The following is a 27,429-nucleotide window of genomic DNA, read 5'->3' as shown; positions in this document are numbered from 1 at the left end:
ACTATGTAGTTGGGTGGACAGGTTCACTTGCGGAGGAGTCCCTCCGAGCTCTGTGCTTTCCTCTGCTCACTGTCTTTTGCGCTCTCTGCTGATCCTAGACCCCTCATGCCTGCTAAGGATCCTGTAGTTTTGTTCATGCCAAGTTCCTCAGCTTGAACTGTCCTTCCTCCCAGCTGTCCACCTGTGTCCAAACTTGCCCATTCATCTCAGTGTGGACCGCACATCCCCAAACCATTTTGATCCCCAAGTTGAGAATCAGCCTTTGCCCTCCCCCCGCAGGTCCCACAGAATGTGATCTTTATTCCATCTTAGGTTCAAGTTTTGTTGCTACCATGGTCCCTGTTACACATCCTTGTTACTCTAAGGGAAGGCACCATGTTGTAGCCACACGTCTTTCACGTGACTGTTGTTCTAAAACTATTTGTGGTTGAATAAATGAGAAAAGGAAGAAATGCAGTAGTATTCTTGATTAATAAATTTTCCATAATAAGTGTTATGTGTTTGGAAACCTCTTTTTTCAGAAAATGTTTCCAAAATGTCTAACTTGATTGCCTTAAAGAGGACTTGCCCAGAGAATGTAATTGACTTCCTTCAGCGATAGTGAATTTTCATGGCCTCAGTACTTTACTGTAGGTCAGACGAGTTAATCAGCTGCTTGAACGAGTGCCCACATTGTGCCAGGCAATGGTTTGGGCACCACGGATTTTAATGGTGAGCAAATCCAAGTCTCCAATCTCATTAGCTTAATTCTAAAAGTGATAGATGACAAATTCGTAAATAAATAAAAGAACAAGATAATTTCAGATAGTGAAAGGGAAGAAGATCAACCAGGATGCTCTGATTAGAGGGTGGAAAGGGGAAGCAAATGGTGGCAGTTAGGATGCAGTGTCTGAGGATACGACCTGGGATCTCACACCCGGCTTGTAAAGTGGAGCCAGCTGAGGCCATTTGGAGGCGGAGCTGTCCGGCAGAAGGACCTGCTAGGGCAGGATTGGATGGATGTGCACCAGGAGAGATGAGGCCAGGACGGTTGGAGCAAGGGGTGAAGGGAAAGACTGCTTCACAGTGACGTTATAGGTATGTTTAACCTTATAGGACATACAGGAAAGAATTTTCAGTTTCTTATAAGCCGAGTAGGAAGCCATTGGGTTTAATGTAGGGAATGACATAAAATACGTAACATTTCAAATATAAATGCATACACACACACACCTCTGATATAATAAATCAATAAATCATAATACCGTGGTTTGTCTCTCTTGCTACAAAAGTACTTTACATTATTTTAATTAAAGAGCCTAGTCCTTTGAGGTTTTTCTACATACGTAGTATTTAAAAATTAATGAAATAGTAATTATTTTTCCAACTTCCTTCTTGCTTTGACCAATGAATTTTGCACAATGAGTACTGATTTCTTAAAAAAAAAAAAAAATCACAATTACATTTCACAGCTTCATGAAATAAGCACCAGCAAGAGGCTGATTAATGGCGCTACCTAGAATGGTCTCTGTGGGAGGGGAAAGTCTTTCAGTTATCTTAGGCTGATGATATGATACTTTAATGTTAAAAATAAAGCAAAACTGCCTTCACGGGCATATTTTCCTTGTAACTCCATTTTTAGGTTTCTTGGATCACAGGGACAAGAAGGCACCAGTGACCACTGGTTCTCCAAAATTAATCAGCAGTGAGATTGAGGCCTGCACCCTGTAGTTAGAAATTAGACTTGGCAATGACGACTGTAATTTTGTCATTTGTCTAAGGCTGGGGTTGGCTCCTAAAAATGGGTGTTGATAGTGACATCTAGTGGATCTTGGGTAAAGTTTTGTTGACCTATAAAATAATTGTCAAATACTGGTTGAGGAACCAACCCCGTTTTTACCTTCCCACGTTCTAAAACACCAGTGTGTGTTCTCTGCAACCCAGTTTGGTGTATCTGAAATACAACAGTATCAGGAGTTTGAAACTTACTTTTTCTTCCTATAGACAGAAGATCCGACCATGGAGCGACCCTACACATTTAAGGATTTTCTCCTTAGACCAAGAAGGTGAGGCTTTGGGGTACATGTGTCCTTCATGCTTCGGTCATTGGTTTTCTCTGAGGAAAATTTCAGGTTCTTTGCCTTTTGCATCTTTTTTTTTTTTTTAAAAGTCATCATAAATATGAATGATGTAACCAAGTCATATCCTTTATAACCAATTTTCTTCCATCACACAGTCATAAATCTCGAGTTAAGGGATTTTTGCGATTGAAAATGGCCTATATGCCAAAAAATGGAGGTCAAGATGAAGAAAACAGTGAGCAGAGGGAAGACATGGAGGTAAGTTGCAGAGCTGCAGGCCTTGATCTGGTTTCTTTGCCCAAGATCATACTAATATTTCATTTAAGACTTTATAATTGAAAGAAATAAGTTAACTATGAAAAAACTTACCTGGGTCTTTGAATCCTACTGATGTGTTTGGCTTTGGTTAAAAAAAAAAAAAAGATAAACTTTTCGTTTTATGTTACAGCACTGATAATTGAAGAGGCTTCTCTTTATTTATAAAATGCTGTACCCGCATTTCATGAACAGCACCACCCCTATGTGAAATTCTGCTCACCATATTTCATCCTCCTCTTTTTTTTTTTTTTTTTTAAGATTTTATTTATTTATTTGACAGAGAGAGAGCAAGAGCAGGAACACAAGCAGGGGGAGTGGGAGAGGGAGAAGCAGGCTTCCTGCCGAGCAGGGAGCCCGATGCGGGGCTCGATCCCAGGACCCTGGGATCATGACCTGAGCCGAAGGCAGACGCCTAACCAGCTGAGCCTCCCAGGTGCCCCTTATCCTCTTACTTCTTTGGACTTTCAGCTCATTGTAAATTTCCTCGTGGCGTTTGGAATTGCTTCAAAGTGGAGGAAATGATTTAGAAAAGCTTTTCCAAGGTTCTTATGTGTTTGGCCCACAGGTGATGCATTAGGAAAACTCTCCTCTAGAAAAGCCATTTTGGAACTAGCTGTCCAGAGGAACTTTTTCTTCCCTCCTGGCATAGCTGCCCCTTACAACTCCTTAGTCCCATTCCTACATCGCGGGTCCCACTGTACCTTCCCTGCTCATGCTTCAGACAGTGCTGTTGTGTTAGACAAATTGTCCTGTTGTTCTGGAAATGTGCATTATACGGGGCCCCTCTGGTGCTTATTTGCACATCTGTTTGCAGCTGTGGCATATATGTGCTACGTGAATTATGTGTTAGGGGCACGTCTTCGGAGCCCTCCCCATGCCAAGTGGTCGCATTTCCAGGCAGCGTTTCACTTGTGCACTTTCTCCCTGTGGGGAGGAGCGAAGCGGGGGGTAGGCATGTACGAATGTTAAGATTTCATAAGCACATCGGCAGATTTTTATCTCAAATCCAAGGAATTTTTTACACTCTTGTAGCTTTCCAACTGCACTAACCAGTGAATTACTTTGATTTTCCAGTGACTTTACTAGGGGATGTTAGGAGGGAATACTTAATGCCTAAAATATGTGTTGCAAAAATTTGTAACTCTGGTACCGTGAAGCCTGTTAATGGGGTGGCAGCAAGTGGGGAGGGCCTAAGCAGAAAGCAGCTTCTGGACTTCTGCTCTCATGACTGGACTCGATGCAGAGTGGGAGCCTGACGGGCTTCCAGGTCTCCCCCCCCTGCCCCCCAAGTGTCATCCTCCCTGGGGAGTGATGGAGCCTGGGCCTCTCGGCCCCTCAGGGCAGGATCTCTGTAAGAACACACATGTGGTGTGGCTCATCGCCCCGGCTCCCTCTCACCTCGTGGAGGTGTCGAAAAGACCACAGTGGTAACATGACCCATGTCCCTGGCGTGGCTTTGCACCGCCCTGAAGGCCTTCAGGTCAAAATAACAAATCTGTGTGCGGAAAGAGCGTAACGTGACTTAACACAACACACTGTACGTATCCAAAGCTGTGTTGCTCTGTACGGTGTGGTCACATTCAAAGGCAGCACAATTAATTGGTCATTGCTCAGAATTTTTTTTTTTTAAGACTCTTCTAGAATTAATTTTTTTTTTTTTTTTTTTTTTTTGCCCTTTTTGGGAATTTCTTCACACATGGCGCATGAAGCCACTGAAAGAGCCACAGTGCCAAGGAGCAAGGAAGAAGGACCCAGAGTACACCATGATTGTTTTTCCTCACGTCCAAAGGGCCCACCTCAACGATCTTCATTTGCTTTTCTTCCACAGCATGGCTGGGAGGTCGTGGACTCGAATGACTCGGCCTCTCAGCACCAGGAGGAGCTCCCTCCGCCTCCACTGCCCCCCGGCTGGGAAGAGAAGGTGGACAATCTCGGTCGTACCTATTATGTGAACCACAACAACCGGACCACTCAGTGGCACCGACCGAGCCTGATGTGAGTATCATCCCGTGGATAGGAGTGTGTCTGCACGCAGCGGGTGGGGTGTGGTGGGGTTTGGTGGCCCCTTGGGGCAAGTAGGGAAATTAATCCTGCATCAGAAAAAGCGGGTGGTCTTGTGTTCCTTTTCATTTAGTTGAAGAGCTCGGGAGCCCGTCAGAATTCACATGTGCTAAAGAAGCAGCTCTTGGTTTTGTTTCATGCTCGCCTGTCTTAAGTATGGACTAATTCATTTTGTGTGCCTTTGTATACAGGCTCATGAAATACAGGTTATTTTCCCCAGATTTATCTTAAGGACGGTAATGCTATCACTTCCCTCGTACTCCTCTTCCTCTCCTGACTAACCCAGAATGGAAAACAGCAGGTGGAGAGGCTGTGCAATTTTCTCTGAAGTTTTTGGGTTTTTATTCCCTTTAATTATTTGATTTGGGAACACAACTTATTTTTTCCTTTTGGGGAAATTTATTAATCACCCCCTTGATCTCACTAGACACCCATGGGAGGGTTGCAAACTCAGAATTAGTCATTACTGTTTATTCTCATCCCTCACCAGCCTCAGGGATGCAGTGAATTGATTACTGTTTTGTTCACACAGCAGTTTTGTATTTGATGGTAGAAAATAAACACTAGTTAAACCTCAGCTATGTTAAAAAAGGATTTGAAGCAGCTTGCTTTTAAATCATGGTATGCAGCAAGACCTAAAACTATTAGCATACGATAAACGGCAAAACAAAATACTAAAGGAAGGAAAAGGAAGAAATTATCTTTGAAAATTTGAGCTCCCTAGCAGCCAAGACAAGGAGGGTAATTATCAATGAGTTATATAATTTTAATATGTAATAAAAGCAAGTATATTAAGTGAGATCATTTTTCTCTTTAACCCAGACTCTGAAAGAAATTCACTAATGATGGTTTTTAAACAAGTGGTATTAGCAGTGTGATGGATGGTATTGTCAGTAAGCCTCTTTAGATGTTCCAGAGAGAGTCTGCTTATGACCGTGGATGGAGAAGGTAGCCAAGAAGTGGTCGTCCAGGTTTTGTTTGAGTTAGAGAGAAAGCTTGCCAAATCTACACCAATGAATCCAATCCTTCCTAAGCCCCCAAGTGGGTTCCTGTGAACATCAGCTGTGCTTGGTCAGCTTTAGACCCAGCTCATTAGTCACAGGGCAGTGTAAATATCCAAACATCCAGATGATAATGAGCTCTTCTTTCCCATAGAAATATAAAATGGAAATGGTTTAGTTAATTCTTTTATTTTTATTTTATTTTTTTACTATTCCCCTTTGATTAATGACCATAGCTATTGTGAAACTATTTTAAGCCATTTGACTCCTCTAGCTATTTGTAGTTTAAAAAAAACTGGACACCCCACCCCCCAACTTCAGCTTGGTTACATGTAGTGATCGGGAATCTTGAATCCAGAATCTTGGTAGCCATACCCTGAGTAAGGCACCATTATCTTCCTTTACTAAACATCCCTGGACACACAGCATTCTGCGGGGACCAGAGTGTCCTGTGACCTCTGTAGAAAAGTGACCACTAGCAGCTCACAAAGAAATACTAATGGCCATATGTACATGGAAAAAATACTCGCCTTCATTATAATCATGCAGACTGAAGTCTGTTAAGTGGAAATCCTTGCTTTCTCTACCTCCCAGAGTTGTGAAACTCTAATGAGGAAATTCCTGAGAAAAGACTTCATATGTTTTTGGAAACATACCACCTTGGTGGCACTGCCCCAGAGAACTAAACTGAAACGAAAGAGATCATTTCCACCGTGCTGGCTCATCAGTTGTCCAGAGCGACATGGGAGAAATGCAGCTCTTAATCCAAGTTCAGGTTCACATGTAGTTTCGGGAGTGGTCAGTGGCGTGACTGTCCCCATCCGTGAGGCAGCTGTGCCAAAGAGGGTGAACCAGGACATCGGCATGGCTCAGGTGGGGCCCAGGGAGTGCCTCCTCCAACAGGCCTGGCTTCTAGAAAACGAGAGGAAAGTTAGATAGGAAGAGTTAGTTTCCACAGTAACCTCTTCATCCCATCTGAACTGTTTTGAGAATTTGAGGTGCTTTCTCCTTAACTTTACTTGGTTTGGCCAGAAGCCCTCAAGCCTTCCAGAAGTATTTTAAAGTATTGTTCTAATTAAAAAATAATTATTTTCATAATTCAGTGTTTGCAGAACACTGCTGCACTCTTTGAGGGGAAATTGATATTAAAAAGTGTCTGTTTTTTTTTTAAGATGTTTTATTTATTTAGGAGAGAGAGCATGAGCAGGGCAGGGAAGAGCAGAGGGAGAGGGAGAAGCAGGCTCCCCACTGTGCAGGGAGCCCGACGTGGGGCTCAATCCCAGAACCCTGGGGTCATGACCTGAGCCCAAGGCAGATGCTTAACCAGCTGACCACCCAGGCGCCCCAAGAAGTATCTTTATTGAAAGGCTCACTCTATCTGAGGAAATGAGACCGTGATAACCATGTGCTAAAGCAAAGAATTAAGACTGTCGTAGTGACCCCTGTCTTCCCCAGTTCACCAGGCCTGTGCTCCAAACTTCAACCCCCTGAAAAATCTCCATGACAGCTCATTGCCCTCCGGCTGTTCTTCAGGCTCCTTCTCCACCCTGTCTCTTGCCAGATTCCCCACCCACAGTGATAAACCCCCAGTGTGTTGAGTGTCTGGACCATACACAGCTGCTTTCTGATTACTCTCCTCGGCCCTGTGGATGCAGTAATGCGCCCCCCCATCCCCGCCCAAAAACCGGAACAAAACTTGAAGGTCCCCTTCCTTCTGGCTGCCTTTAGAGGTCAGCCTCCTCTACCTTCCTCTGGAGGAGCTGTACTTCTGTTCAGGTCTCACTGGAAGGCTGGTGCTCCCCAATGTTCCGCTTGCCTGTTGGAGCCAGGACTGTGTTTTCTTAGTCACAGATCTGCCCCTTAAGCGCCTCGCCCAGAGTAGGAGCTCAGCAAAATGCCTCCTAGCTGAACGAATGAGTACAAATGAATCACTTCTGAAAGCCATCACAGGCACACGGTTTAGTGAACCGTCCAGGCCTGGATATAGATAGAATTCCAGAATGGAAGGCTGACCGCAGAGTGCTCCCAGATCTCTCAAGTCTGAGGGTGGCTTTTAAAACACCCCGAATTTTAGAATTCTCCTTGACCCTATTTTAAATGTCAGCTGTAAGCTTTTTACTGTAAAAAACACAATTTTAGGGGCACCTGGGTGGCACAGTTGGTTGAGCACCTGACTCTTGGTTTCAGCTTGGGTTGTGATCTCGGGGTCCTTGGGATCGAGCCTCATGTCGGCTCCACACTCGGCGCAGAATGTGCTTGAGATTCTCTCTCTCCCTCTGCCCCTCCCACTCGTATTTCCTCTCTCTCTCAAAATAAAAATCTTTAAAAAATACAATTTTAAAAACATGGTGAAGGAATGAAATTAAGGTTATAAATGAAGATGAACTTGTGAGACTTACTTAATTCCATTACCTCTCTTTCTAAAATACTTTGTACATCTTCTGTCATAGCAACAATGTAATCCTATCTCAGTAACTCTGCTCATCATTGCAGTAGCTAATGTATGTGAATGTGAGTGATCTCGCACTGATCTTAATTGGCACTGAACTTGATAAACTGATAGTTTATCGTGCCTTTATCCACTTGTATATTTCCCATGAAAGTCAAGTGAAGAATATATGTATGAAATTAACGACTGAAGAAAATTGAAATAACGGTTTCCTAAAATATTTGCTTGCCCCCAATAAAATAATTTTCTGTTTTAATCTGTAAGCTCAGAAATATTTTTAAACGTTCATCGTCCCATTAGTGACTCTTTAAATTTCCACTTTCAAAAACCCTCTCATTCAATTGCTTAATGACATGCAAAAGGCCTCCTTTGTGTGAACATTTTCACTTTATCACTAAAGATGGTAAAAGCCTGGGATTAGAATTTCAGAATCAGAGGTATCTTTATGCTATTTAGTTGTTTCTGGTTCACATCGATTACTAATTATATGAGCCTGTGGGATAAGAAAGATTTGCATAATTGATTTTAAATGTCCCCTTTTTAAAAGTAAGCCCTTCCAAAGCAATGGAATTTTATATACTTATAAGAGATAAAAAATGCAAGCATAGTGATATTAAAACCTCATTTCTTCCCAGCCTCTCAGAAGTCCCTATAACAGTGCAGTATGTATAAGGACCTGGCACATCGCATGCGCACAGTCACTCCATGTTCATATTACCATGTTTACCAGAAGTTAATAATGTAAAGATGTTTGTTGGAAATACTTAAACTATCTCAGAAACAGGCATTGAAGAGTCACCTATTTATTTATTTATTTATTTATCTATTTATTTATTTATTTATACGATTTTATTTATTTGAGAGACAGAGAGTTAGCACAAGTTGGGGAGAAGGAGAAGCAGGCTCCCCGGAGAGCAGGGAGCCCAACTCAGGGCTCAATTCCAGGACCCTGGGATCATGACCTGAGCCAAAGGCAGACACTTAACCAACTGAGCTACCCAGGCGCCCCAAGATTCACCTATTTATTTGCATGCAGTGGTATTAGTCTCAAACTATTCACTGTTACAGGGGCCCAACAGGCTTTTTATTGGCATGTAGTGTAAGTTAAAGAGTATATTCGAATATTTTAAAACCTGTGTTGTAGGAAGAATCTATAAGGAGGGCCTTGATTACTACTCCAGTCCAATTAGTCTGAAATAATGTTTTCAAATATTTTGAAAGGTTAACTTGCAATATCATTTTTGTTAGCTGAATAGGGTGTCTTATTGAGAGAGTCTTGAGTTTTCCCCAAAAAACATTTTGACGTTTAAACTTCTACTCTAAAAGCCAGCAAGTAGTATTTCTCCTAAAGGATGATTGCTTGTAATTTACTGCAAAAGTTTTTCATGATTGAATCGATGCTTTCAGATCCTGAATTAAGAGAGTTATATGACAAAAAAAAAATGAGCATGAAGTTACAGTGTTCTTCAAATCCCCCTTGATTTGGGAACTTACCACCTGATGTTTGTGTGAATTTTTAAAAGTGGTTTAATAGAGGGGTGCCTGGGTGGCTCAGTCGTTAAGCATCTGCCTTCGGCTCAGGTCATGATCCCAGGGTCCTGGGATCGAGCCCCGCATCGGGCTCCCTGCTCGGCGGGAAGCCTGCTTCTCCCTCTCCCACTCCCCCTGCTTGTGTTCCCTCTCTCGCTGTGTCTCTCCCTGTCAAATAAATAGATAAAATCTTTAAAAAAAAAAAAAAAAAAGTGGTTTAATAGGGAGAAATACAGTGTCATGATTCAGAGATTTTGTCAAAATGAGATCCACAGCAACCAAAAAAATCATGTTGGATCAGGAGCACTTTTCTCCAGATCCCAGCTTTGAGTTTCTACTATTTCTACTCTTTGGCCAATTGTTAATGACCAAAAGTTGCTGTCTTGTCGTTACTAGTCTCCTCGAAGTGTCACGACTGACTGGCCCCAAGTCTGAGACCTGTCACCCGTCCTTTGAGAAACCTGCTTTATCACTAGAGTAAACGGATGGAGAGCTGTGATTTATTTTTCTCTTTTTTTTTTAAGATTTTATTTATTAGAGAGAGAGAATGAGCAGTGGGTAAGGCCAGAGGGAGAGAGAGCAGCAGACTCCCCGCTGAGCAGGGAGCCCGATGTGGGACTCGATCCCAGGACCCCGGGATCATGACCTGGGCTGAAGGAAGGCAGATGCTTAACCGACTGAGCCACCCAGATGCCCCAGGGCTGTGATTTCTTAAATACTAAAGTACCTTTTGCAGTATATTGCCTGAAAGATACTCAAAGACATCATCACGATGCATTTAAACACTGTATCTATTGGATTGATATGAACCTACAACTATACTTTAGCCAAGCTCTGTGGAGAGAATTCTCCCACTTCACAGCCAGCTAGTTGTCCATGTTGAACAGGACAACCCTGACATGTCAGTGGGGGTAAGGCCCTTGGTGAGCGCTGGACTGTTGCCAGAGTGCCAGGGATCAATGTCGGCTCTCCTGTCTCCCTTGCGCCCGCCCCGCGCCCCCAGGGATGTGTCCTCCGAGTCGGACAGCAACATCAGGCAGATCAACCAGGAGGCGGCGCACCGGCGCTTCCGCTCACGCAGGCACATCAGTGAGGACCTGGAGCCCGAGCCCAGTGAGGGCGGGGACGGCCCAGAGGTAAGCCAGCCCCACGCGGCCTCTCCCTCTCCGTGCCCCCCAGCTGGATTCCGTGTCCTCCTCTTTTCTCCGGGGAAATGCTGTCTCATAATGACCGATCGTGGTCTTCCAGCTCATTGAGGACCATCGGGATGTTCTTTCATTTAGGAGGTGCTTATAAAAGTCATGTTTGATGAATACGTGTGTCTGTCCATTACAAAAGGGAATGACATTGTTTCTTAAAATAAAAATATCTTAAGATATTTTCACTTTATAATTTACTTTTCCCCAGAGTCTGACCGTATCTTATTGAATGGCAACGTGGTTGTCCTATTCCAGCAGTTGAATGAGCCCTGTAACTTGTGTGGGTGCCACACATGCTTTTACTGAGTGGTGTTGACAATCATGAGATTTATTCCCAAGAAAATAGAAATCTGGGTGAATTTAGGAAGGTTTATTATTTTTCCCCTTAAATGTTTATGGTAAATTGCTGGAGGAAAAATTATGAATTGAGCAACAAATGAGCAATGACCGCAACTTCCACGCACCCTTAACAACTCTGTTTCCTTACTAGAAATCCATTCTTTTCAGACCGTGTGTTATGAAGATGATCATTCACAAAATGTTACAGGGCTCAGAACTGGAAAAGCAAAATTAGTGATAATAAATTCACTGAAACTTACTTAAAAGCTCTATTTAATTACAGCTTATAGCATCTCTGCTGTTTTCATTGTGACTCTTCAGCAGTTAGAGTAAAAAGAAAATCCATGAAATTCGTGAATGCATTCCTGAGAACATTTTTAACCCATATATGTCGTCACTTGTGCTAGAAGTGAGTCACTGCTCAGAGAGGTGGTGTTATAAAATGGTGAAGAGTGCAGCTCCTAGAGCCAGGCTTCCTTGGATCAGTTCGTGGTCCTGCCACTTCCCAGCTCTGTCCTCTTTGGCAAGTTACTCTCTGTGCCTCGGTTTCCTCATCTGTCCATCAGGGTAGTAGTCACATCTTCCTCATGGTTATGGAGAAGATTGTGTGCCTCCTAAGTGCTCGGTAAATGGTAATTATAGTTATTATAATGGTTATCATCGTTGGCAAGGGACGAGAGGATCCCTTGTTCCTGCCATTTACCCCAGCGTCTCTCGTTCCTTGATAGCCTTGGGAGACCATTTCTGAAGAAGCGAACGTCACTGGAGACTCCCTCAATCTATCACTGCCCCCACCACCATCCTCCCCAATGTCTCGGACCAGCCCTCAGGAGCTGTCTGAGGAACTGAGCAGAAGGCTTCAGATCACTCCAGACTCCAATGGGGAGCAGTTTGGTTCTTTGATTGTAAGTAATAGTCCCGTTTGAATGAGAAGTTGGGCAAATATTTTACCATTTCTTATTGCTTTAAGAGACTCTTGGGTGCAAATAATGACCAAGATTCTTCCAGCTCCCAGAGAACTCTGACATTTTCCAAAGTTCTTCCTTTCCTAAGAGGACAATACCAAAATTAGTCCAAGCAGGTGAGAAATCTTGATTTGTAAAGAATTCAAGAAAATAAGGGTCCATGACTTCTATTATTACCAGCTTTAACCCTGAATTTCTTTTCCCAGCCAAAGGCTCATAAATAGTACCTCCATCACAAAGGTGGTGTTTCACACTGGGACCTAAGAGACATTGGGCCTCTTAATGAGTCCTCTTAATTTGTACTCTGCTGCACCCTGTATCATTCTCATGTCACAGATGAAGGCATGATGTTGAAGGGACTCATCCGAGACAAAGTTAGAATGGGAGACAGAAGACCTCCCCTAAGTCCCAGAGAACAAATCCTTAAGAAAGGTTATGAAGTTGTGGCACGGACCTCAGGGTAACATTTGAACTTGGGTTCTCAACCATCAGGGAACCTCTTTCTAGAAACTTTGGATGGGGCTAAGCCCCAGTGAGAAGCAGCAAAACCAGTATGAAGACCTCCATGTTTGACAACACAAAACCATGCAGAAAAGTCCATAGAAAAATACCTGCTTGTGTGTAAGTTGAGAACAAAGGCAGTCTGGATGTTACTCAAGAAATTGAACTTAAAGATATGTTACAGTAAATGATAGTAGTCACTCCACTGAAAATGGCATCCTAGAAAAATAGTCATTATTACAACCATATCAAATCTAAGTGGATGGGAGGACCACATCAAGTGTAAAAGTGAGTAAGTGTTCACAAAATTGTTACTTCAGTTACAGTGTTTTTATTTAAAGACACCATTGGCCTATATTGTATGAGTAGATGTGATTACTCAGTTAATGTGGGTTTATATTAAAATTCTGTAAATGTTTTTCAGAAAGAGAAATACCACTGAGATAAAAAATTTAATACCAAAGGGCAGGGGAAAAATTATATGTGGAATATTTGAACTGGTGGGACTGTTGCTATGGAAACGACATAAGCAATGAAGCCATATATTTAAAACCTATAAAAGGTAGTAAGTAGTGCAAGAACAGCAGGTGTCCACCTCTAGTCTACCAAGTAAAAAATCATAATTTTCTTCAGCATTAGTATTAAGTTAGCATCTCCAGTTATTTGTATGGGGACCCGCCTACATTTAATTATCATAAAATACCTTTAAGATCCAAGTGCAGGAGTCAGTATTATTTTAAGATTGTGTTGAGTCTGATTTAACTATTAAGAATGTCTTGGAAAAAGAAGAATATGGGACTCTTCTTCAGTTTTGCTTCTCAGGGTCACTCTGTATTCAAGGACAATAGCATGACCTTTTAATAAAGAAGGAATCCTTCATGCTAACCGTTGTGGAAGGACACGAACAGGCCCCCATCACTGTCACAGAGTCTTTCTTTGACCTTACCCCACTTTACTTCTCATTGCAAAGTATTAAAAATGAGTGAGTGCCATGCACATACTTATCCCATGGATGAACCAGTTGCTGATTAGACACTTGGCCTTTGTGTGTGGGGCCTACTGCTGTTCTCTGATGGATCTGTGAGGCTTTTTTCCTAACAATATAGATTAATACAAACAAGTCAGAGGAACGTTATACATCACACACTCGATGTTTTAGGTTAACGTTGCTAATTTCCCTTATTCCTGTTCTGTACGACTTCAGCTCCATTCAGAAGCTAAAATGATGAACACCTGACCCTTCGGGGTAGCGCAAGACCGTATTTGAGTTCTCTGGACTTAGACTCCAGCTGACCCTTTGTCAGTAGTAATGTGCAATAAATGCCTAATAACCATATATCAGTATTTTTCCCTCTGCTCACATCCCACTGGAACTTACCCCACAGGTGCACCCCAAAGCAGAATACAAGACTGCTAGCTTCCTGTTTCCATTTTTAGAGCAGCACTAGAGCGTTACACTGGCCTCTGGAGTCCCCTTTCTTGTTTTGGCCTCTTCCTCCTCTTTTTGCTGTTCCTCCTCACTAAGGACCAATCAGAATCCCACTGGGCCTGAAACGCTTGAAAATGCAAGATGACTCGGCTACTTGAAGGACTACTGTCACGGCTCAGAAAAGCTGGTGTCTCAGTGAATTACCTTCTAAGACCAAAGAGCACTCAATTAGGCTTGAGTGACATTTTTTAAAGCCACGAACCCAGCTCCCGTGCCTGTGTGTTCACGATGCTTCATGTCCTTTCCTCCCTTCAGCAGAGAGAGCCGTCCTCGAGGTTGCGGTCCTGCAGCGTCACGGACACGGTCGCGGAGCAGGCTCATCTACCACCGGTAACCTCACCCCCTCGCCAGCCATCGGGCAGCTCTTGCGTCTTGTATTTGAAATCATCTGGGCTACAGACGAAGAGTTTTTCCTGTGCAAACCTATTCTCTGTCTAAATGAGACCTTAGCATTTCCTAGCAAATTAATTGCCCAAGGAGAGTGGATTTCCAGGACTAAGAGTTACTGCCACGAAGTCTCTGAAATGCTAAAAACTTTCCACTGCTTTGCTTTTCCACCCAAATTCATACCAAATTCTGATGTGCTTACCTGACTTAAACAACTTAACTAAAAGCATGCTTTAATAATTCTTTTCTTTTTTTAAACTTCATTTAGTCACTAACGCTGTGCTCCGGTGAGCTGTGTCTTAAGAACATACTGAATCCCTTTGAACAGGAAGAACTCTTCTGGGTTTGCAGGGAGTGGTTTTTTCCCCTCACTAATGCCCTAAACTCTCAACCCACAAAGCGTCTGTACCTTTTCCATAAAGGCAGCTCTACTAACTAAAGGATTGGCTGCAATTTGTTCCCGTCCTCCCACAATGTTCAGAACTAGCAGCAAATACGGGAGAATGACGAGTGTTTGACAATATAGGACAAAAATAAGAACAAATATTCAAATTGGAAGGCAGACCAGGACTGCCTTAGGGAGAGGTCTGGTGTACGCACTAAAAGTTTTTTGTAAATTTGTTTCTTCTTTTGGAGGAGAAAATATTTTGTGGTTTTAACATGTTCAACTTGTTTAACCTTGACCAGTTATTTTTTTATTAGTACAAATCCTTGATCATTTGGGGGCACTAATACTTTATCATGTATGAAGTTAAAGGAAAAAAGATTGTACTTACAGTTTTTGTGCAGTCGTGGTGTCTTCCCCATCGTGTACATTTTTACTTCAAAGCATATTGTTGCCTGTGTTTTAGTCTTTTATGGTGACAGCATGAATTCATGAGTATGCAGGTTAGCTGAGTAATCAACCTGGTAGATTGAGTTGTGGCGCACGTAGAATGCACTGGTTGATCAGAAGCTTGACAAGAGCATCCTTTCTGGGATGGTTTTAGTACAGGCCTCTCCAAAAACCAGACTAATCAGCTGTGATAGCCTGGGGAGGGGATCATCCTCAACCTGATGATTCTGTGATTTTCCTTGATGAATTAATGGCACTTTCCCTCCTTTTCAAAATCAATGTCAATTTTATCTACAAAGAGCTCACTCCCTTTGAAAACTGTTGTTGATTCCTCCCTCTTTCCCTGCACTCTATAAAGCTGTCAACTCATTGATCACTGGTGGCCTTTACTCAAATTATGAGTTTGGCAGATTTAAGAATCTGCTTAATTATTTAACAGTAGGGGCAAAACCAGAGTGGTTGTTTCAAGTAAGACCTCACACATTCCTGAGGTTGCAGTTCATTGTTTTCCAGAATCACAGCTACAACCTGAGCCTTCTCTGGGTGGGAGGGTGATCATGTCCCTGTTTTTCTTCTGGTCATCAGTGAGTGGTTGCTCAGCTTTATTTGGACACGGTGGATTTCAGGAATTCTGATTCATGTCACCTGCCTTATTGGCTGCAGTGATTCCTGATTCAGTAAGCAGTGGGTGGTCTCCCTAAGTGCATTTCACTGATGTAAATTGTCATCAACAGCCCAGTGCCCCAACTAGGAGAGCGCGGTCATCAACTGTCACAGGTGGTGAGGAGCCAACGGTAATGATCCCCTTGATCAGACATTAATGGCAAAACTGTGGGTTGGTTTTAACATTTTGCGTAATGGTAACTATACCCTTTTTTCTTTTTTCTTTTTTGGATAAGATCAGCTTTTTTTTTTTTTTTTTTTGGGTAAGATCAGCTTCTTTGTGCTACAGAGCTATACATGTTTCTTACTGTAAACTACTCTCACGTTGTTCAAAGGTAGTGGGTAAAACAACGATTTTTCATCCCATATAGTTTTATTAGGAATGCTGTCAGACTTCGATAAAGAGCATTTAATTTGACTGTTTAAAATATATTTCTGGGGCACTTGGGTGGCTCAGCCAGCTTCTTGATCTCTGCTCAGGTCTTGATATCAGGGTCGTGACTTTGAACCCTGTGTTGGGCTCCACCCTGGGTGTGGAGCCTACTTAAAAAAATACATATATATTCCTGCCACACTTACTTCGGCCGCACATATACTAGAACATATTTCTATCTTTAATGTTTGTACTCCTGGTCAGCTTTTCTTATTTGTTAGAATGCTTGGGTAAAATAATTGGTTTGGAGGAGAATAGAGAAGCCACAGAACTGCATGCAGTTACGCATGTGGATTCCTGGTCGTGCGCACGGCCCCCCTCTTGTCCATTTCCCGGACCAGATTTTCCACACTGGGTTAGGTTCTCTGTGTCATGAGCATGAACCAGTGACCCTGCTCTGCCACAAGAGTCTCTGCTCACGGGAATGAACAAGTGTTCATATAATTTGGGGGGAGAGAGGAGAGGACACATTTAAGAAGTTTAAAAGGTCTAGAAAAAAAATAGTTTCTCTGAGCCAAGTATCTGTTACTCTTAGTCATTATTTTAAATAATTTTTAGTATTCCTATTTTGGGGTAACTTGACTAGGACTGTGTACTTTAATTGCCTGGTTTTTGCCTGACCCCTAGAGACAGGCTTAGCTTAAGAGTTGATGCTTTGAGCCGCTGTAGCTCTTTGAAGAATTTTCCTTATTGTGTCACCATGGTTAGGTTTATTGTAACTGCTTATTACTTGAGAATACCTTTACACATGCAATTGCTGATTTTCGGCAGGATGTGGACTTAAAGAGGAAAAATTCAGTTATATTGTTAGACTTTAATGCTCAGCATTGCACACAGGAAAATCAAATTGACAATCAGCAAAAATGAGCCCAGTATAAGGTACTGAACTATAGTGATTTATGTGCAAGTCATGTGTTGGGTGGCCAGGCTCAGCCTCCAGTAGAATTCAGGAAATTCTTAATTGAACTAGCCTATTTCCTACTGTGCACTAGTAACTTCTACCAGAAGCAGAGCTGCAGGGTGGACAAGATCATTTCATTAAAGAATTTTAATAGAATTCAGGGCTAATGAGCATTCTCCACCATCCATTTTTGCATTTTACTGGAGCCTTGGAATCTGCTGTTAGCACTGGAGTGTTGATAGCTGAGGATATTAAGTGACAGGATAAAGTGAATTATGAGAGCCCTGGGCTCCATGGTGAGAGCTACGTGGCAGGACAGAGTGACCCATCTGAATGAGGTCCTGTGGCCCCTGCCACTGCCGTGTTCTTACCTTCCCCCCCACCCCCACCCCAGTCGTGAATTAAAAATATGAGTTTGGTTTTGTTTAAATAAAGACTGGGTAGTAGTCATTCTTAAATGCTTCCCATGTACCTGGTGATCTTTCGGCTGCAGTAAGCCAACTTACCTGATGGCTACATTAGAAACTGAGGCAGGTTTGATGAAAGTGTGTTTTCCAGTTCCATCTCTTAACCATGGTTTTTTCCCCTCTTTTGCACCTTCTCCTGCCCCTGCCTGCCAGCCCCACATGTGCTGTCTCCTACTGGAGCCACCCTGGGACGTACCCTCTCGTTCCATCCCCTGTGCTCCCACAAACATGCATGGCACGCGCGCACATGTGCACACACACACCTGGGATCTCATAAACACATCACTTAGCAATTCAGTATTTTTCACTTGTGGTCCTTCCTCTGGGACCTGTTAATAATTACCTACTATTCGGTGATGTGAATGCGCCTCAGCTTACATAATTCTCCCCCATGGATGAGCGCCCAGCTGCACCCCCACCCCTCGGGACACCATGCACCACGTTGCCTTAACCCTCCTGGCGAACATCTCTTTCCATGGTAGTGCTTTGGTTTTTGTAGCTTTAATGAACAAGCCCTGGTCCTCACCGGTGGAACCACAGCAGGTGGTTCAGGAATACTGTACGCTGGCGTATACGAACAGACAGTACGCACTGGGGTCACTTCCCGGCTGGCCACACAGGAGTCCTCTCTAAGACAAAAAGGAGTACAGTCCTTCTGGACTTCACTGTATCTACCTAAAAATACGCCGAGTGAACGGTTTAGCAGGGTGTGAGCGAATCCTGGAGAATCTGTGATAGTACCAAACTGTTTATCGTCTTTAAAAGCAGATTGAAACTTTCACAGTTTACACATAATTGATTGCTCCGTCTTAAAGAAATAAACGGGGCCACTAGGATAGGCTGTTGGGCACGATCGTCTATTCCGATGAAAAGCTGGGAAATTTAGTTAAATTAGCTGACTAGCAGTTGATAACTTGTCTCTTGATTAATTAACGTGCCTCTGTCCTATGGAACGCACATGTGAACACACACACACACACACACTCACTCAGCAGTAGAAACCTGATTTCAGCTCCTGGGCTGGGTCTTGTGCATGATCTGCCTGGAGAAGCTGAGTCTTGCCTCCTCCCCTGCTGCGGGTGGTAAGAGCAGTGTAATGGGTCACAAATGCAGTTGTTGGCCTACGTTGTTCTCCATGGTCATTTAGAAAGAAATCTATAAAAAAAAAAAAAAAAAGATTTTAATAAAAACCATCTCGTGTAAATGGAGCTAGATTATAGGTTGCCAATTCAATTCTCAATAGAAGGTAAAATGAGGCTATTAATCAAAATCAGTGTTCTCTACTGCACTCTTAGTTTCCAGAAACTGATTAGTCCCATTAACTGGATCTGTGAGAGGAACCTGGTACGGGAAGTCCTAACTGCTTTTAGATTTGATTCTGAGATTAACCATGGCACGTCCAAGTTCTTGTAGTTTATGATGTTTCCCCATAAATACCCTTTCCAGGGATTGTCACTTTAATACTATCCTGATGGTTTCCAGAACAGAGCTTTCTGAGTGCATATCTGATTTCCTCTCCCAAAACTTAACTCAGTGGGGAGGAGGAAAACCTGCAGATTCCATGCAGTATTCCATTTAGCCCAAGCATTTGGGTCATCATATAAGCAACAGTAGGTCAAAGATTGATAGCATATACTTTGCCAAAAATATGAACTGACCACGTAGGTTACATGGTGGCTTCTGACTTAGTTCAGCAGAGTCCAAGTTTTTGTAGTGCCTGGATAAAAAGTAGCCTAGAAATAGCTCTTTTGGATAGGTGCCTTAGCGAGGGAAGGAGGGAGGTGAGAGCTTGAGGCTATAGACGAATTCATCTGTCTTCGGTACTCACAGAAGGATCAAGTCTGCATGTTGTTGTCATTTCTGCTCTTGTTGTGGCCCCACATGTAGATCCAGAACCCTTATGGTCTCACAGTCTTGGAATTACCATTTAAGGGCCTTCAGGACTTCATCTGGAAAAATGTCGAGAAAATAGTTACCACAGTTTTAGCAGAAAGTCCTCTTACAAATAATCTTGCGTTGCATGGTAAACATGTTTTAGAAATAACCATTGAGGCAGCTGCTTCGTGACTCAGTTTTTCTTTGGAATGTGCTCTCAAGCTTATGGAGTAGAATATTGAGCCTCGGGAACTGCAGTCCCCAAATTACATGGCAGTGTCGTTGAGCACGCTCTCCAGTTCACGATCCTGCAGTGGCCCCAGGGGCCCTCCGACTGGGACCCTCCTTGCCAAGGCACAGTGTCAGTAGTGAACAGGAAAGATAGGATGTGCACACAGAGGCGTTGGGCTCAGATGTCCTTCCCCTTTTCCATGAATCCCTGAAACATCCTCGCTAGTCCCATGTTTCTCCACCCAGACCGCATTTCTCAGACTGCTTCCTACAAGCAGAAGTGTCTCGGGAATCCTTTTGCAGTCTAATTTGGACGATCCAGATGCAGTCACTTTATAATGGACGTGTCTCTAAACCCGGAAACTGCATGTGCGAGAGACACTCCGCATGGGAGGACGGGGGGGTACACAGAGCCTCGGTTCTCAGGATGCTCTGGAATTCTGTCCTCAGATTGCCCAGTGACTTCCTGACTGGGGCAGCTCAGCTGTCCTGGTGGGTCCTCATGACTGCAAGCCCTACTGTGCATATAGGCCTGCTAGAGAGGAGACTGTATTTTTTCCCTGAAAGCTATCATGGAAGGGCTCTAAGCTGATGAAGACTTTAGGAATTAGGAGAGCATCTCCGTGGCAGCTATATTGAGGGGAAAAAAATGTTCAGAGCATCCCTCACTTGGTAACCTTTGACAATTTGAAATACCTTTATGTGGTTTGACAGTAGAATCTAGTAATGGAAACAGATTGTATGTTTCTCGTAGGATCATGTTAGCAACAGCCCTTTATGTTTAAGACTTCAGGGCTTTACAACGGACCTCTGTAAGATTGTGGGCCTGATGGCCGTGTGGGGTTCATCTCACGGTAGATTGGAAGCTATTGGAAATCAGTTGCCTTTTTTCCAGACACTAATGTTTTTGGTACAAGTGAAATTAAATTACGTGGTCTAGAACAACTAATTCTCTGGGTGTACATTACTGTATTAAACTGATCAGAAAGCAAATGCAGGCTATTAAATAATAATGATTTCTTACACAAACAGCCATCAGTGGCCTATGCACACACCACGCCGGGCCTACCTTCAGGCTGGGAAGAAAGAAAAGATGCTAAGGGACGCACATACTATGTCAATCATAACAATCGAACCACAACTTGGACTCGACCTATCATGCAGGTACGCAGATCATCCTACAACTTAAAATCACAAGCCGTAGAAGCCGAAGTGTACATGAGCTCGCTGTTCCCAGTGTGAATGTATTGTTCTAAAGAACCCATGTTTAAGAAAATTTTTCTCACAAAGAAAACATGTGACTCTAAGTCTAATATTTGCCTGAGTAAGAATTCGGTCCTCCAGTCAGTCCCTCCCTAGATGCGGTTTTAAAGTGGGACGTGAAAGATACTGTCAGAGTAAGAGCCTGTCACAATGTGTAGCTTCTCTCCCAGCCCCCTTTATTCCCGAGGCTGGTTTTTATGCTGGGCTTAGTGATTCATTTCTATTTCCTTTGAATGTGTTCCTCCCTCCTTGCCCCCATTATTATGTTTAATCATTTCCTCCATGCCTGAAATAGGCCAGACCTCTTATTAGTGCTGGCTGCATTGTTGTTTGGGTCCACGCTCCTAATCACATGCACAGGGGGATCCTCCCGTGAAGCTAACTTGTTTTTGCCTCCAAAATAGCTCGCCGAAGACGGTGCGTCCGGATCCGCCACAAACAGTAACAACCACCTAATCGAGCCTCAGATCCGCCGGCCCCGTAGCCTCAGCTCGCCGACTGTAACCTTATCTGCCCCACTGGAGGTGAGAAGGCTGCCTCATCCTCTAACCGGGTCGCTCTCTCCCGGGACTTCTCATTCTCCTTGCTCATCTCACTTGGGTTTGAGTTTTGCAGCCCCCATCCTCTCTCTGATCAGTCGTGGTGTCCGTGGCAGGGCGCTCTCATGCAGTCTTCCCTCATCCTTACTTCATGCTTCTCTGTGCCGCCTGGCTCGCCCCCGTGGCCTCCCACCTGAGTCCCATTCTCATTCGGCTGCCGCCACGGGTCCTTGTGCTGGAAGGGGACACCTCTCTTCTGAACTTTCTCCACTCTCGTTGTGTTTCACTCTTGACTGCATAAATAACTCTCAAATACCAATGCTTACATTGCCTTTTAAAACAGCTGTTGCTTTGATCATTTTTTTTTTTTCCTCGACTGTAGGGCCTGTCATTGTATGGGCACACTCACATCTCGAAGCCATTGCGGGGCATCTGCTTGTGCTCTCTCCTGTTTGTGTTGGTGCCATCCCTTCACATCACAAATGTCTGAGTTAGAGAAGCCAGAGAGCGAATGTTCGAAGTTCTGAACTTGACCATGTCTTGAGAGCTAGCCGTGGGCCCGATCCCGGGGCTCCCGGTGCCGATGACGGGGAGTGGCTGTGATCACTTCCGAACGGGGATGTGAATGCCATGGGTAGCAGCCGTGCTGGTCCGTGGGTGCAGGGTTTTCTTTCTGTGCTCTCAAAATTGCCAACCCCGTCTTCATTAGACTGTGAGCTCATTAAGAGCAGGGGCGTGTGTTCCTCCACCCTCTGTAAAATACCATCTATCATGTTCAATACAGAACAGTGTTTTGGGTGTGTACTGAATAGTTGTCCACGGACCTTGGTTATAAGTACTTGATATGTTCATGTGTTTAACCAGCCGAAAAACTTTGAAAGTTAGATCGGTTGCAAAGTAAATGGATGACAGAAACAGGTTTCAGGAGCTTCTCTCCCTTGTGCCTCTCCAAAGAGGAGCGTTCCTTGTGTACCCAGGTTCATTTTGATACCTCCACAAGAGCACCTGGTAAGGTTCTAATGCTCGTTGTTATTCCTTAGGGTGCCAAGGACTCGCCCATACGCCGGGCTGTGAAAGATACCCTTTCCAACCCACAGTCCCCACAGCCATCACCTTACAACTCCCCCAAACCACAACACAAAGTCACACAGAGCTTCCTGCCGCCCGGCTGGGAAATGAGGATAGCACCCAACGGTCGGCCCTTCTTCATTGACCATAACACAAAGACTACGACGTGGGTAAGGCTGCCGCTTTTATTTGGTTCCATTTTTGTCACGAGGTCTGCCATTGATTCCTACGTTTCCTTACTCAGGAGCCCTGGTTCTTGGAGGGAAATTTCCCTGACCCCGAAGCATGGCCCCAAGGGGGCCTCCTCAGTCTACATCTGGACTCAGCTCGTGTGGGCCGGTGGGGGGGAGGGGGGCACGGGGAGGAGGCTTCTGGGCACAGGCGTGTGGCTGCCTGTGGGATTGGTGCCAGGATGGGCACCTTTCCTTCATAGGACTCCTGGAAAGCTCTAGTCCTGACACTTTACCGTATTGGGGAGAAAGGTGTCATTCTCCCCAGGGCCAGGAATTTGATGTCACGGTTTCATTTCCCATGTTGCTGTAATTTTAATAGGAGCTCTAATCTTTTTTTAATCATTTCTTCTCATCAGTTTCTTTCTGCATTTCTATTGACATGATCACCTTGATTTGATGTGTCCTTTTAGTCTTCGTTGTTCACGTCAGATTCGTGTTTTTATACTCCCGTGCTCTGTCTCATTCCTTTGTTGGGGGTTAAGAGGTGTACTGAGGACTTTGGTTGTAAATTCGATGGCTCTTTTTGGTGAACGTTTTGTCAAAATTGATTTTTCTGATCATGTCACTCTCCCATGTGCCCCTGAATCCTGCAGGAGAGAGAATCTGTTGTATTAACGAACACGATGAGATGAGTCAGAGGTGCATATGAATATCTCTATATGCCTCAGTCCATCCTTCATTCCTTCAGCTGAATTCATGGTGTCTTATTTAATGTAGCCTGTAGTTCTTTTTTAGAAGTCAGTGCTATATTTCTCTTCTGTTGATCTCTAGACCTATGATTAAACCGAACTTGGTGTTCTTGTTTCTATTTCTGATGCTACAGGGGGTTTTGCTCTTCTTCCTGTCCCTTGTATCCCTGCCTACTCTCCGGGTACAGAGCTTAACTCTGTCCTTCTGTCACCTGTACTGCTTGCTTAGAACGGACGGTGTGTGAAAGCTGGTTGAGTTTGGGTGATGGCCGCTGGCCCAGCCATGCAGTCTTAGGCTACCAGTGAACACGTGCTTTAAATTCCCATTTCTAGTGAAGACCCCCAAGTGTGTACAGTTGATAGAACAGTAGTATTGTGTTAGGAAAGAGGCCTGGACCAAAGTGGCCTAGATTGCCGCTCACACTTTGCCCATGGTGTATGTTCACTGAGTCCCTAAAGGGCTCACTCTCTAAAATCTCTAAAATCCAGTTGATCGTGAGGCAGCATGTCTCCACGAGAACATTCTCTGCATTTGGGGTAGGACCATGCCTTTCTTGGCAGGGCATCCAGCATCCTTGGCTCCTGCCACCAAAGGCTAATAGCCACCATTCCCCCATCTCCCCCTGCCACAGGGATAACCAAAAATGCCCCCACAGAGCCTAAACACTCCTTATTGAGAACCACTCTAAAAGTTCTTCCTCTTCAGAGGTAAGGGGGTAGCCTGCCAGGGGAATCCATCTCTGAGATCTGGTGACATTTCATTTAGCAACCTCATCACTACTCCTAAGGCACAGGTAGCGTGTCGCTTTGTTCGACGTGCCTTTTCGCCCGAAGATAGTATTACAGGATTGTGACGAGTTGAGAATGAAAGATAGGCAGCTCTTTGGAAAAGACAGTCCTAGAGATTGGTCTTTAGGTCTTTTTTTCCTCATGGCTGTGGAACCTGGGGCTGTCCTGCTGTGCTTTCCGGCCCTGAGCCAGAAATGGGAGCTCCAGAAATAGGGTAACTGTTGTCGGAGGGGATGGATTAGCGTACGGAGCCACTGCGGCTTGCCCGCATAAGCTGTGATTGGAGTCATTTGAACCAGCTTAGCAGTCAGGTCTCCTAACCTTTTCGCCGTCGTTCAGGCCACAAGTGCAGTGTAATTACAGCTGGGCAGGTTTTATTTTAAACCGCACCAGCTTTATTTATTGCCTGCATCATTGCTGAATGAAACCCAGTTTGAATTTCCAGTTGCCCCTTTCCACCCAGATCCTTGCTGTTGACTCGTGTACTCATTTAACATTTTAATGTGTTAAACCAATATTTATTGCTGCTGTTGAAAACCCTTAAGGTAACAACTGGAAATTCCACCAGTGACTACGCTTCCTCGCTCAGCTCAGATGTGCTGGGACAGCGACGTCACCCCTTCTAGACAGAGACCTCTACAGAATGCTCTCCGTGGAAGGCACGCTCTAAAGGGCCTCTTTATTTCGATAAAGGGTGGAGGGAAGGGTAAAGACCATTTTCAGCTTAGAATCTGTTTGGAGCTGGTATGGGGGTTCGCTCTGTGTGTGTGTGTGTTTTAACGCGAACAGCATAGCTATTCTTAGAATGTGAGCTTTATAATGGAAACAGGAAGAGAAACTGGTAGGACAGGTTGAGAATAATGAAAATACTCATCCTGCCTCTGTCAGTGTGTATGCTCCTGCTTCCTACATTTAGCTAGCAGCATGAAAAGATACGGGCCGACAATTCCCTTATATACACTGATAGGGGCCGATTCCCTTTGAAGTCTATTTATAAAACACAGCCTTTCACACACCCGAGTAATGCACGAAGTGTGCCAGCACTCTATCCAGGATAAAGTCAGACCACATCCAGGGAGCATCAGCCTGTCCCCACCTGGGTCAGCAGGGCCAAGGATGCGTGCTGGAGGCCTCCACGTGCCTGAGGGCAGATGACAGGAGGCCTTCGGTTGCCCATTCTTCCTACTAAGGAAGCAGCCGGAAGTGTATATGTAAGAGTGTATTTTTATCTTCTCCAGGACAAAGCATTGGCTTCTTTTTGTAGCAAGAAAGAATATACTTTCATTAAGTGGCAGGTTTGTTTTCTACCCAATGAGTTTTCTAATAAAACTCACTGTAGCTGAGGCATGGTTGTTGACTTCTTCCAGGAAGGAAAAACCACAGCTGTTTCTCTGAACCAGCCAGCATTCCCATATTTTATATATTTCTAAAACTCTGCTAGGAAACTTTTTTTTTTTTTTTAAGATGTTCATCTTTGCCTTCTGTTCAAAAATTCTTCCAACCGTATTGAGGGAAGCAGTTGTGGAATGGTGCAAGAATGTGCTCGTGGTGCTTGAGGACAGGGAGAAACTCCCACGTGGGTTTTGCCTATTTTGTTCATTTATATTAATGTTAATTTCTGTCGTTTGAGACGTCATTAGTATTCCTGCTTATTGTCATCCCGAACGTTGTCACGAGTCTTGTGGGGCTGCCTTCACCTGCTCCACCAGCTTGGGGGGGGGGGGGTCCCTGCCACCTTGATAGTTCAGGGGACTCACTGTGAGGGTGGGCTCAGTAGTGCCCTCTCGGTTGACTGCCATTATTTTGACTTCTGATGGGATAATAAAGTAATAGGACCCCAAGGGCCTCCAGCCCTCTCACATTCTACGAATTCCGGGGTTCCATGCCAGGCCATTTTAGCAGACCTGTAAAATTGAGTTTTCTACTTCATGCTCCTCGTCCCGACATGCTGGCACTTGTCTGTAACTTCAGCTGCTGCTTTTGTGTGTGTGTTCTTGAAATCACCAGCTTTTTACTGATTGTCTTTCACAGTAGCCCGTGTGTATGATTCCAAGGCACGGCTGGTCTTGCATGCAGCATCCGGAAGCTAGCATGGTCAGTGGCTGGGAGGGGGGTACCCGGGGTGCCCTGTGGTTGTGGCATCACCGGGTCCAGCTCAGAGCTAGCTCTCAGTGGGGTGCTGCAAGTTTTTCCTCTGTCCACAATCAACCTGTCACAAATATTTACCCAATTATCAGCTTCTTGGACCTTATAAATCCAAAATCTTAGTGGGTCCGTTTACTGCACTGTGTTCCAGTATACGACAGAATACTGGACCTATTTTATTCCTCTGATTACCCTTCAAAAAGGATTATCAGTAAGGTTCAGGGTCAATATCTATCATAAACTGCTCACACGATTTATTTCTTCAGTTAATAGTTTGCTCTAGTTAATAGAAAGCCAAGGTTGGTTTTATTTTTTTATTTTGGAGGGTTTTTTTTGTAGACATTGCCAGTTCAAAGATCTGTCATTTTGTTATAATCCAGTGATGCTAACAGCTTATGCTGTTGACTTGGGAAATTTTTTTAACAGCTTTCTTGGAGTATAACTCACATGTCCTACAGTTCACCTGTTTAAAATATACGAGTGAGTGGTTTTTAGACCATTAAATAAACATGTTGCAACCATCACTGTAATCAGTTTGAGAGCATTTTCATACCCATTAGCTGTCACAAAGTGAGTTTTATTATTTTCCAAGGTTTATACCAATTATTTCATTTTCTTGTTGCCTTGGGAAAATGGTGAGGCAGAAAACCTTTTAGTGATTTGACAGCAACAAAGTCTTTCATGTAATTGAAATAAAGGGGTTTGGTTTTTTTTTTAGTTTTTTTTTTTTAAATCTTAGGCTTATTTGGTTGACAATGTGCTATTCTGAGTTTTATCATTTGTTTCCTAATCTTTTGAGTTTAAAATGTGAATTCTCTAAGTTCCATTGCATTTTCGTTGGGTCTGTGTACGTGAGAGGCCGCTCCCGGGTGCTCCCAGACTCTGGGTGAGAGCTCTCAGGCAAGTTCTCGTGGTCTCGGCAGCTCAGTGTCCTCATCTAAAGAAGCAGAGATCGTGTGCGCAGCCTCCTAACGGGGCCGTTGCAAGATGAGACATCTG

General features: G+C 43.9%; 1 protein-coding gene across 9 annotated transcripts in view; it reads left to right on the top strand.

The window, feature by feature from the left end:
* NEDD4L (NEDD4 like E3 ubiquitin protein ligase) overlaps nt 1-27,429 on the top strand; it is a 332,582-nt gene that overhangs the window by 259,929 nt on the left and 45,224 nt on the right. For 5 of the 9 annotated variants that reach the window (XM_078060261.1, XM_078060259.1, XM_078060263.1 and 2 more), the window contains 10 exons: nt 1,984-2,045; nt 2,216-2,318; nt 4,207-4,373; nt 10,423-10,555; nt 11,686-11,862; nt 14,168-14,242; nt 15,869-15,928; nt 20,737-20,868; nt 21,372-21,491; nt 22,547-22,744. In XM_078060261.1, the coding sequence (XP_077916387.1) occupies nt 1,984-2,045; nt 2,216-2,318; nt 4,207-4,373; nt 10,423-10,555; nt 11,686-11,862; nt 14,168-14,242; nt 15,869-15,928; nt 20,737-20,868; nt 21,372-21,491; nt 22,547-22,744 (1,227 nt within the window). The remainder of the gene's footprint in view (nt 1-1,983; nt 2,046-2,215; nt 2,319-4,206; nt 4,374-10,422; nt 10,556-11,685; nt 11,863-14,167; nt 14,243-15,868; nt 15,929-20,736; nt 20,869-21,371; nt 21,492-22,546; nt 22,745-27,429) is intronic. The other 4 variants (XM_078060260.1, XM_078060257.1, XM_078060256.1 and 1 more) reach the window with 3 other exon arrangements.

This window comes from Halichoerus grypus, chromosome 13 (assembly GCF_964656455.1).
Source record: "Halichoerus grypus chromosome 13, mHalGry1.hap1.1, whole genome shotgun sequence".
In the NCBI taxonomy this organism is placed as follows: domain Eukaryota; kingdom Metazoa; phylum Chordata; class Mammalia; order Carnivora; family Phocidae; genus Halichoerus; species Halichoerus grypus.
Note: the sequence above shows the minus strand (reverse complement) of the source record. Positions and strands in the feature narration are given on the sequence as shown.